The sequence below is a fragment of the Salmo salar genome, chromosome 10, assembly GCF_965601325.2.
Source record: "Salmo salar chromosome 10, fSalSal1, whole genome shotgun sequence".
Classification (NCBI taxonomy): Eukaryota; Metazoa; Chordata; class Actinopteri; order Salmoniformes; family Salmonidae; genus Salmo; species Salmo salar.
Window position 1 is genome coordinate 76,870,001 of NC_138300.1, and position 11,784 is coordinate 76,881,784.

The 11,784-nt window shown below is 41.1% G+C and overlaps 1 protein-coding gene across 1 annotated transcript in view; it reads left to right on the top strand.

Annotated features, from left to right (window-relative positions):
- The window catches only part of swap70b (switching B cell complex subunit SWAP70b), a 44,112-nt gene extending 32,861 nt beyond the window's left edge, over window positions 1–11,251 (top strand). The window contains exons 8-12 of the mRNA XM_014124674.3: window positions 5,811–5,918; window positions 6,753–6,919; window positions 7,376–7,574; window positions 7,948–8,044; window positions 8,261–11,251. Coding sequence (XP_013980149.1) covers window positions 5,811–5,918; window positions 6,753–6,919; window positions 7,376–7,574; window positions 7,948–8,044; window positions 8,261–8,379 — 690 coding nt within the window. The 3' untranslated portion in view covers window positions 8,380–11,251. The remainder of the gene's footprint in view (window positions 1–5,810; window positions 5,919–6,752; window positions 6,920–7,375; window positions 7,575–7,947; window positions 8,045–8,260) is intronic.
- The last annotated feature ends 533 nt before the right edge of the window (window positions 11,252–11,784 follow it).

An 11,784-nucleotide genomic window follows, 5' to 3' on the forward strand; every position in this document is an offset into this window, starting at 1 on the left:
GTAAAGATGAGGTCAAGCGTATTGCCTGCCTTGTGAGTAGGGGGGGAAGGTGAGAGGGTGAGGTCAAAAGAGGAGAGGAGTGGAAAGAAGGAGGCAGAGAGGAATGAGTCAAAGGTAGACGTGGGGAGGTTAAAGTCACCCAGAACTGTGAGAGGTGAGCCATCCTCAGGAAAGGAACTTATCAAGGCGTCAAGCTCATTGATGAACTCTCCAAGGGAACCTGGAGGGCGATAAATGATAAGGATGTTAAGCTTGAAAGGGCTGGTAACTGACAGCATGGAATTCAAATGAGGAGATAGACAGATGGGTCAGGGGAGAAAGAGAGAATGTCCACTTGGGAGAGATGAGGATTCCAGTGCCACCACCCCGCTGGCTCGATGCTCTAGGGGTATGCGAGAACACGTGGGCAGACGAAGAGAGAGCAGTAGGAGTAGCAGTGTTATCTGTGGTAATCCATGTTTCCGTCAGCGCCAGGAAGTCTAGGGACTGGAGGGTAGCATAGGCTGAGATGAACTCAGCCTTGTTGGCTGCAGACCGGCAGTTCCAGAGGCTGCCGGAGACCTGGAACTCCATTATATATTTATAGTCATCAGCAACAGAGCGTTGGGGTAGGTGCATGTCTGATATCAATGTGTGAGCAATTACAATGATAATTTTACAGGGTGTATGTATGCATGCATATGACTGGGATGAATGCAGGAGCAGATTTCAGGTGCAGGACAAGACTGATGACTGATATAAAAAAATGCTTGGAAAGATCAGAGGTTGGACCTAAGCAAGTGTTTAAATACTTCCCTACACATATAGAATATTTTACATGGAATATAGAATATTTTACATGGTCACGTACATATAAGGGCATGTACGTGATAGGCCTATCTGGCTTATATGATTAGGATGGTCATAATGCTTATTGACAGTGTCATAAAGTATATTTTCTTAGTCCAAGTAAAGTGACACAGGATGGTCATAATGCTTCATGACAGTATCATAAAGTGTATATCTCTACAAGTTATTTAAAATATGACTAAAGAATTTATAAAAATAAAACAAAGGATTTTAGAAACAAACTTTCAAACAAAAGGATACTTCTTGGCAAGGATTTTTATGGGGGCGGAATAAATGTGGGTTTTGACACTCTTGTGTAGGTGTCATAACCAGCCATAAAATAACACGTCACAACAGGTGTAAAATATGAGTAATGACAGTGTTATGACCATATCATGACAGGTTATGTCAGCTGTTATGACATGGTTATGGGTGTCAAGTAAAGTGTTACCAAATGGAGTCATTAGAATCCGTTTCCACCTACTATCTCCACTGTTCTTAGTCTAGTCAGGAAGTCATGAGGATAGTTGCTGGAACACACTTAAAACAGTCGGGGGGGGGGGAAAGTGGTTCATTTCCGTCATCGCTTAAATGAAGTTAGACCTATGAAAGTGAAATGACAGTGCTACTTCAGGATGTAGGTCACCTGAAAGACTAACTTCACATGTGTTCCTCCCACAGAAACCGTTTGTGGTAGATTTGGTGCCATGTGTGCGTCTGGATGTTAACAATAGAATAGCCCCACTTTTTGGTTTCGTCAATGGTTTCGCAATGTGAGAATGTGGGTTGTGCTCTTCAGGGGAATGAAGTGTGTGCGTGTGCACTTAGCTTTTTGTCACTTCCACTTCACTCATTTTTCCAGTCAACTCTCTTAATCCTGATTAAAGTTCTTTCAGTCTGGCCTTTTGATGCAGTTTATTCACAGTTGAAGTCCAATTATCACTGCTCAGTTGGGGGTCTTTAATTACAGGTGAAATGTCACTTAAATTAGACGTTTCCTCATTTCACTCGGCAGCAAAAAAAACATGGACAGTTAAAATCAAATACACGATGGCAATATTCTCCTATACATGCGGTAAAGAGGTTAATGGAATGCATACCATTGGCGACCATTAAAAAAATCGGATCTAAGGAAGTGGATATTCGTCAAATTCGTCATAATTTGTGTTCTAACAGGCCCACAATGTGGTAGACTGTATTTGGTTGTTTTCGCTGCATAATATTTAGAAGTTGTTATTTTCGGGTTCCAAAAAAATGTCTGCAAAATGCTAATTCTCGTTCGTATAAGCTGGTTGCATAGCATATAGAAATTGGTGGTGGTATTTGAAGCCGTTTTTTTAAGTGTAATGCCTTTGATTTGTGACGACATCCATACTAGTATTATACTTTTTACCCTAACATTATGTGAAATACACATAGACTGTTTAAATTGTAGGCTGATTGTTGATGGGCGGCAATGAGGAGATTCTGAATCTTTCCCCCTCGTGGCGTTTCCATTGTTTTGGTTGAATTCCATTGATCTCTTTCACACGTGTATTGAGCCAATTTTGTATATTTTTTTATATTAACAAAGCAGTTCCGGTTATGAGTGAAAAAACATTCGGAAATGTTATCTGATGTGGTCATTTCACTGGTCGGTGTTACTGTACTAACAACATTTCATTTTCAATATGTTCACGCCCTCTATTTTCTGTAGAGATTGGTAAGAAAGATGGTGCTCTAAGTTCCAGTACATACCAGTGCTTCTCTTCAATACCCATTGTAGCAGAGCTCTTATAGATGAGACCCATGACTAGTCATCTGGACAAGCTCAAATGAGCCATACAACAATACCATAAAATGTTATTGTCCAATGTAACACATGCAGTGTAGCTGTGGACAATCATTGGATTTATTGGGGCAACAATGTCCCTGTGTCTGAAGGTTCATTGTGCCCCTAGTACTCAATGCATAATGAATGAACAACAATCTCCCATTGAGGTGCAACAAGTTCCCGTCTCTCATACTCTCCAGTCCAGGACAGGTCTGTGGTACACACAGGACTGGAGGGTGAGGGGTCGGCGCCCTTTATTAAGCCTTTAACCCTGGGTTCACTTGTACACGGTAGCCATTCTGTGATTGGTTGGTCACTTCACACTAACCTGCGGTAGTGAGTGAGTAACGAACAACTTCGGTCAATTGACAAGTCACGGCTGCACGGAAAGAGTCAAATTAGGATTAATCGCCAGTTTTGAAGATGGCACTGTCGTGGATAGCAGCTGTTTTACAGGGTCCTGAACAATTCTGCTGTTGTTCTTATGTTGATTGAAACTTAATTTGTACGTGATGTCTCCGCCATTCATTTCCTATGACCCGAAACCGGCTTCTGGAGGTCAGAACAGCGATTACTAATCTTGATTTCTACTTCAACAGGTCGGCAGCTCTAGACGTTCGTCTTACTCCGGATTCAATTAATAACCAAGTTTAATTTAAAATAACGTAGTTGTTTCGAAGGGACAATCTGCAGTTCAAACAATAAAAAAAGTCTCCTGCCTGCCATTGTGTTGGTGAACAGCTGAAGGATGGGGCTGTAGAAATGAACCACTTTCAAATTCATAGACCGAGCTTTGGATGCAAGGACTGAACTTCCATGAGATCAAAATGAAAGTTTGAACCATGTTTTGAAGCTATACGGTGTTGGTTTACATGTTCATTGTTTACAAACAAGGTTATGTTTTGGGTCCTGATTGGGTATGACAGTTGAACTAAGCGCATGAGGCATTTATAAGTTAACAGTGCCTTCAGAAAGTATTCATACCTCTTGACTTATCACACATTTTGTTGTTGCAGCCTGAATTAAAAATGGATTGAATAGATGTTTCAATAGATGTTTTCTCTCACCCATCTACACACAATACCCCATGACAAAGTGAAAACATGTTTTTAGAAATGTTTTCAAATTTATTTGAAAATGAAATGGAGAAATCTCATTTACATACGGTACCAGTCAAAGGTTTGGACACACCTACTCATTCCATTTTTTTTTACTATTTTCTACATTGTAGAATAATAGTGAAGACATCAAAACTATGAAATAACACATGGAATTATGTAGTAACCAAAAAAGTGTTAAACAAATCAATCTATTTTATATTTGAGATAATTCAAATTAGCCACCCTTTGACTTGATGACATCTTTGCTCACTCTTGGCATTCTCTCAACCAGCTTCATGAGGAATGTTTTTCCAACAGTCTTGAAGGAGTTCCCACATATGCTGAGCACTTGTTGGCTGCTTTTCCTTCACGCTGCAGTCCAACTCATCCCAAACATCTCAATTGGGTTGAGGTCGGGTGATTGTGGAGGTCAGGTCATGTGATGCAGCACTCATCACTCTCCTTCTTGGTCAAATAGACCTTACACAGCATAGAGGTGTGTTGGGTCATTGTCCTGTTGAAAAACAAATGATAGTCCCACTAAGCCCAAACCAGATGGAATGACGTATTGCCGCAGAATGCTGTGGTAGCCATGCTGGTTAAGTGTGCCTTGAATTCTAAATAAATCACACAGTTTCACCAGTGGTAATCACACATGCGGAGATCATCCATTCACCTACTCTGCGTCTCACAAAGACATGGCGGTTGGAACCAAATATCTCAAATTTGGACTCATCAGACCAAAGGACAGATTTCCACCAGTCTAATGTCCATTGCTCATGTTTCTTGGCCCAATCACATCTCTTCTTGTTATTGGTGTCCTTTAGTAGTGGTTTCTTTGCAGCAATTTGACCATGAAGGCCTGACTCACGCAGTCTCCTCTAAACAGTTGATATTGACGTGTCTGTTACTTAAACTCTGTGAAGCATTTATTTGGTCTGCAATATCTGAGGCTGGTAACTCTAATGAACCCATCCTCTGCAGCAGAAGTAACTCTGGGTCTTCCTTTCCTGTGGCGATCCTCATGAGAGCCAGTTTCATCATAGCGCTTGATGGTTTTTGCGACTGCACTTGAAGTAACATTCAAAGTTCTTGAAATTTTCCGGATTGACGGACCTTCATGTCTTAAAGTAATGATGGACTGTCGTTTCTCTTTACTTATTTGAGCTGTTCTTGCCATAATATGGACTTAGCTCTCTTTGGTAAAATACCATCTTCTGAATACCACCCCTACCTTGTCATAACACAACTGATTGGCTCAAACGCATTAAGAAGGAAAGAAATTCCACAAATTAACTTTTAACAAGGCACACCTGTTTATTGAAATGGATTCCAGGTGACTACCTCATGAAGCTGGTTGAGAGAATGCCAAGCGTGTGCAAAGCTGTCATCAAGGCAAAGGGTGGCTACTATATGCTATGTTTTACATATTGAAACCATGCAATTGGTATTTTCTTTTTATTTAACCTTTATTTAACTAGGCAAGTCAGTTAAGAACAAATTCTTATTTACAATGACATCCTAGGAACAGTGAGTTAACTGCCTTGTTCAGGGGCAGAACTGCCTTCTCAGCTCCGGGATTCGATCTCGCAACCATTCTGTTATGGCCCAACGCTCTAACCACTAGGCTACCTGCCGCAATAACTTAGAACAATGTGGAATGCAAACATGTTCAAAGTATTTAACAAAGATGGGATATGGCCTACATTTTGTTTCTGTAGGCTATGTAACAAACTAGGCTATAATGGACTAACATTCGGATTGGAGTTGATGACACCGCAGTACATAAGACCGTAAATGCACAATTTGAAGCAACCACATATTTAGCCATGGAGCACGTTTTGATTGGCCAGTGAGGAGCAAGCCTCTAACTTTTGTATTAATCAAAACCCAGCCCTTTCACGCTACCACCAGCTGCAGTCCCATAATTCATGCAGTGAAAATGGCAAAATAAATATTTCTGACACAACCCTGGACCTATAGCGCTTCCGCCAGTGCTAAGATTTACCATTGCATCAGGTGTATCTGTCGTCAATTATGTAATAACTGTTCCCTCCGCTATTGGTCAGAAACTGGAGGAGGCGGCGGCCAACGCGGCAGAGGAGGAGAGGAGACTCCTGCAGACTCAGACTGAACAACAGGATCGCTACAGGGAGGACCTTGAGAGGGAGAAAATGGTACGTACCTACCTACACACAATTTAGTGACCAAAAGAGAGATTTAGACTAAGCTACACCCACAGCTGACTGCTAACCCCTATGCCAGCTACTTAATTGACTTCAACAAATTAGGCCGTACCCCATTTAGTTGGTTACTATTTCATTACGCTGGCTTTTCAGGAACCCACTGCACCATGTGAGACTTCAAGGAGTAGGTACAAGTTGTCCCTAATCAGTGATACAGCTTTTTCAGCAGTTTCTCTTCATTTATCCAGTTAATTCTTGGGTCCATGAAAAGGATTTTAACTTTCTAGTTATTTTATCCCCCAGTTTATGCTCTTAAGCTCATAACCTTTGACATGTTGTTCAAACATCCTACTGGCAGACTTTATAAATGATATCAGTTTATTGGACCATCTATCAATGAGGTGTTCCATTTATTTTATTCTCTCAAGTCAATGTCTGCTCTGTTTCAGGATGTACCCACAAGGGTTGCATCCTTTTTATTTCCTGTTATTAAAAAAAAATGAACAACGTCATTTTTACAGATTGGCAATGGCAAGTGTTTCCAATCATTGACTGTCATAGCCTGAATGGTAGGGCTGAATGATAGGAAGTTAGTAGGCTTAAGATAGAAAAGGAAGTGAGTGGTACACAATGGGTTAAATGAGTGATTAAAGGGATAGTTCACCCAAAGTAGAGTTTAATACATTTTAAGTAAGTTAAATGAGTGCTACAGCCTACTAAGCGCTAACTCCTAGTGAATGGGTCGTCCGGTCCAAGAGCACCACTAGATTTAGTCTTGGATACCTGTAGTGCTCTTTATACAATTGTCTTCTCGCCGGTCCTCAGGTGCGACAGGAGATGGAGGAGCAGGTAGCTCAGAAGTCCACTGAGCTGGAGCAGTACCTGCAGCGCGTCCGCGAGCTGGAGGACATGTACCACCGCCTGGAGGACGCCCTGGAGGAGGAGAGAGGCGCCAGGCAGGACGAGGAGACGGTTCGCAGGCTCCAGGCCCGGTCAGTGCTACAGACACAGAAAAGCAGGCATATACTCATGCACTCTTGAGATGAATGTACAGTGATGGACTTCATTGTCTCTCTGGCTAAGTGACTGTAATTGTCTGACAAGTGGAGCTTGTCAGTGAGGAAGAGGGAAATGCGTGCACACACACAAAGCCCCCCCCCCCCCCCATGGATTCACGAGGGGGCTATATACATGTGGGCAACAGTCCCGCCAGTACAGAAACACTTCCTTCCTTCCTCTATGCTGACATTTGTGCTTCTCTGGGCTCAGCACTTCTCACATTTGTGTTCTGAGTAGGGAATTTGTGTGGGTGCGCGTGTATACTCTAGGGTGGATTTATGTTTGCAGTGTAATTGTGTTTTTGATCAACGCATCCCTCTTTTTGCTGTTTTGAATGTGACACATTCTGTACTATCTGTTCCCTCGACTTTCTGTCCACGTCTCCCCAGGTTACTGGAGGAGGAGGCGACCAAGAGGGCTGAGCTGGAGCAGATCCACCTCCACCAGCAGAGGACCATCTCTGAGACGGAGGCGGAGAAACAGGAGCTTGAGAAGGAGGGAACGGCCAAGGAAAGTGCCCTGCAGGCCGCCATGCTGCAGTTGGAGCAACTAGAGAGTGAGAGGCAGGGGGCACTGGAGCAGTACCAGGTGAGACATGTATTCGGGTCGGTTTCCAGGATTGAAGATTCACGGGCCTGCTTCTGGACTAAAATGTACTTTCAACAGAGGTTCTTCATTGAGCACGCTTTTCAGTTCAGGAGTAGGACTAATTTTGGGTCTGTTAGAACTAGGGTGCTTGAGTTGTGGTGCTGGAACAATGCCTAATTAGATGTTTAGGGGGTGCTAGAGCGGTGTCTTGGCAACTACTACCAGATGGCAATTGTAGGGGGCGCTAGAGTTCTACAGGTGAGCCGTGGGTTGTCCTGTTTCAGTATTAAAAACCAACTTCCACTTAATTTGAAAATGAGATTACTTACTTGCACAAATCGACTTGAGATCGTCTCTCCTTTGTTTGTCACAGGACGTAATGCAGAAACTGGAGGACGCAGCGAACAACACAAGGACCTGGAAACATAAAGTGGCCCACCATGAGGGATTGGTCCGCCTCATTCAACCAGGTAACACAACACTATATTGCTGCGCACTTTCCCTCTCTCCTCCTTTTATCAATACTCTCTTCATTTAGGCATCTTTCCTCTCTGTCTGTTCTGGTGTTTTTCTTTCTCACCATCTGTGGCCTGGGCGCATCTCAATAATCTAAATAAGATCTCTCCTCATTTCCTTTCCTTTGTCTGCAGTGATGTGAAAGACCTTCATGATTTTTGTTTTCTCAGGTTCAAAGGGGCCTCAGAAGATCACTAACTGGGGCCCAGCAGCCTTCACTGACGCAGAACTAAGCCTGAGGAAGAAAGATTGGCAGGAGAGGAAGAACCGACCCGCCCAGACCCAGTAGAGCCCCCATTCAACACACTCATGGTTGCTGAAACATTGATGGAACATTGATGCAACTTTGCCCTCAGTGTGCAATGTTGCGTCTTCAGCATTCATTAACTCAAAAGGGAACAGGCAGGCTCGCTTTTACACAGATACCAGGGTTGTGTTCATTAGGCACCAAATGGAAGTCAACAAACTGAAACAACGTGGGCCTACCTAGGCTGTTTGTCCAATAGGAAAGGCACATTTTCTTTTTCCGTTGCAAATCGATTTGAAACGTTTTCTGTTTTTGTGCCCTAATGAACACGACCCAGTTCACAGCAGGTGCTGCACAGATCTTTATACTACCTGCATAGCCGGAGAGTAAAATGAACAGCCAGATTCAAATTGCTTTCATATGAAGGACTGAAGGAGTTGCGCGCTTGACACTAGTAATTCAATGTCTGAGGAAGGTGGAGTGTGGTCCCAAACGTTAGATTCCTTTTATCAAAACGTTTTTGACCGTGTTTTGATTATACATTTTTTTTCCTAAGGGATTTCACAATTGTTTGTGTCTTTTGTAAATGTAAAACTACAGCTTGCATAATTTTAATCAGTTCTTGGGTTACTGCTTTTGGTTCCGTTGCCAAAGTGATAGCACTTAATAACCCATAAAGTAGTATGAACAAAACTCCATGTTAACATCATCAAATTACTCATGAAAATAATCATCAAATAACTAGCCATCATAGTGTACTACTCCCATTTATTAAATGTCTTTTTTGGGTACACATGCTGTGAGAATTGGGACATTTGCAGTGTTACACTTGAAACATTGCTGCTACACTGTAATGAAAAACTGTAAAGTAATCAAAGGTATTATCAACATTAAAATACTCAAACGTTTTACAGCTACATACTGTACATTATGGCTCATTGTGGGAAAATGTTATGGGCTAGGAAAGAATTGCTGTATTTCGAATGTTACTGTAATTTCACCACACAGAATACAGTACCGTACCATATCTTTGGCCCACCAAAACCCCTTTATTTTTGATTTTTTTTCAAACCTTTAACTAGGCAAGTCGGTTAAGAACAGATTCTTATTTATAATGACGGCCTACCCCGGCCAAGCCTGAACCGGACGACCCTGGGCCAATTGTGCGCCGCCCTATGGGACTCCCAATCACGACTGGTTGTGATACAGCCTGGAATTGAACCAGGGTCTGTAGTGACGCCTCTAGCGCTGACATTCAGTGCCTTAGACCACTGCGCCACTCGGCAGCCCTCGACCACTAGTGGGGGCATGGTATTGTTGTTTCTGGCTCATTCAAATATTTTGAGGAATGCCTTGTAAGAGGCTTTATTTGTTGCACCTGTGAGCAAGAGTGCTCTATCACTTTAACTCCTATGTGGTTATAGTGCCCCATCAATAGAACTCCCCATGTTGTAGTCCTAAAAACTGAAAATGAGTTACTGCCATCCCTATGGGGGAAATGAATGGGGTTTTGGGATAAGGTCTGACGTTAACACAGGCTTCGGAGATCTTATATGTTTTAATCTATGAGATATCAGTCAGGTACCATAACCTATGTGCTTTCATGCTTGTTTTGATTACAGAAATGCTTAAAAATTCACGGTGACGTTACGCGATTAAGAATATCTCATAGAACAAAACGTGTAAGGACGTAAACCTGTGTTTACCACAGACCTTTTATTTTCAGCGTTTATCCAAAACCACTACAAAAACCTGATTAATTTCCCGAAAGACTTTGGTCAACGAGCCATGGCGGAGTTGGTGCCTACAAAAAGACGCCATTACTATTGCTCGCTATTTAAATGCTATAGGGGACAGAATGGAGTGGCACAAAAATGGTTAAGCATTGTATCTTCATGTCCTTTAGGGCTGTTTTGCCCTGTAGTTCCGGCCAGTTTAAAAGCCTTTGTTGGCCCCTAGAAGTGTGCGTGATATAAAACACCCAAATATTCATTAATATGATGTAATGTGTAAACACTTCATCTAGCAACCACCCGCTTGCACCAATTCTTTGTAATTACCGTAAACTACTGTGAAATACCAACCCCTCCCCTCAATCATCCATTCATTCAGATTACGGTAGTATTTTTATTTATTTTATTTTATAATAGTACATTTTAAGGTATTGTACTCTGTCATTACACGGTACTTTTATACCGTATTTATATTACTGTAGGTGTACTGGAATATGAAATACAGATTTTTTTTTACCTGCCACTGAGCTGCCTGTAACTGTCAAATTCACAGCAACCCCTTTTACAGTGTAGCAAATTACAGGGCTTTGTAGCACGGTACCAGAACCACGCTCATGGTGGGGGATGGAGTTGTCATTATTGAAATTGTCAGTATACAACTTTTTGTATGTTGTAGTCGATAATGTGTTTAAATAGCTGAAGACTGATGTAATGTTTTATTACAGGGTTCAATCTTAAACAATAATTGTATGCAGTTGTTGCAAGGATGCACACGTAAGTAGAGAACTGATTGTTGATATATCATGTAACAATAGAACGTAATAGACACAAGACCCCAGTCTCTAATTGATATGATGCTGCCATTGAAACAAGGGGGAATGGTATGGTACTTTCAAATTATGTACTCCAGGGGGCACTACAGTTTTAGAAAACGCAGGTTATCCTTCATTTGGTCATCTACACAATTTATTTTAATCATGGATAATACAACATGTTATGCTGTTAACAGTGTGTGTGTTTGGGGTCCCTATTTCCATTACTTCACTGCACAAACCCTCTACTTTCTAAAATAAAATATAATCTACAGTGAGATGTAAACCAAGATTATCTGCAATGTTTTGTATTTATCTGCCGAACAACTAACTTTCGTTCATATTGAAATAAATCGTTTTTATAGCTTTTTTGGACAAATCCAGTGGTGAAAAGTACTTTAAAAAATACTTTAGTACTTTAAAGTATTTTACTTTTGTGTATCTGTACTTTACTTATTATATTTTTGACCACTTGTACTTTTACTCATCTACATTCCTAAAGAAAATAATGTAATTTTTACCCAAAAGTACTCGTTACATTTTCAGTGCTTAGCAGGACAAGAAAATTGTTTAATTCATGCACTTATCAAGAGAACATCCTTGATCCTCCCAACTGTTTTTGATCTGGCGGACTCACTTAACACAAATGCTTCCTTTATAAATAATGTCTGAGTGTCGTCTGGCTTGCTTAAAATAAGGAATTTGAAATAATTTATACTTTTACTTAAGTATCGAAAGTAAATGTAATTGTTAAAATATACTTAAGTATATTTTAATATTTTTATATATTTAAGTAAATATACTTAAGTATATTTTAAACCAAATACTTTTAGACCTTTACTCACATAGTATTTTACTGGGTGACTTTTACTAGAGTCATTTTCTGTTAAGGTGTCTTTTAC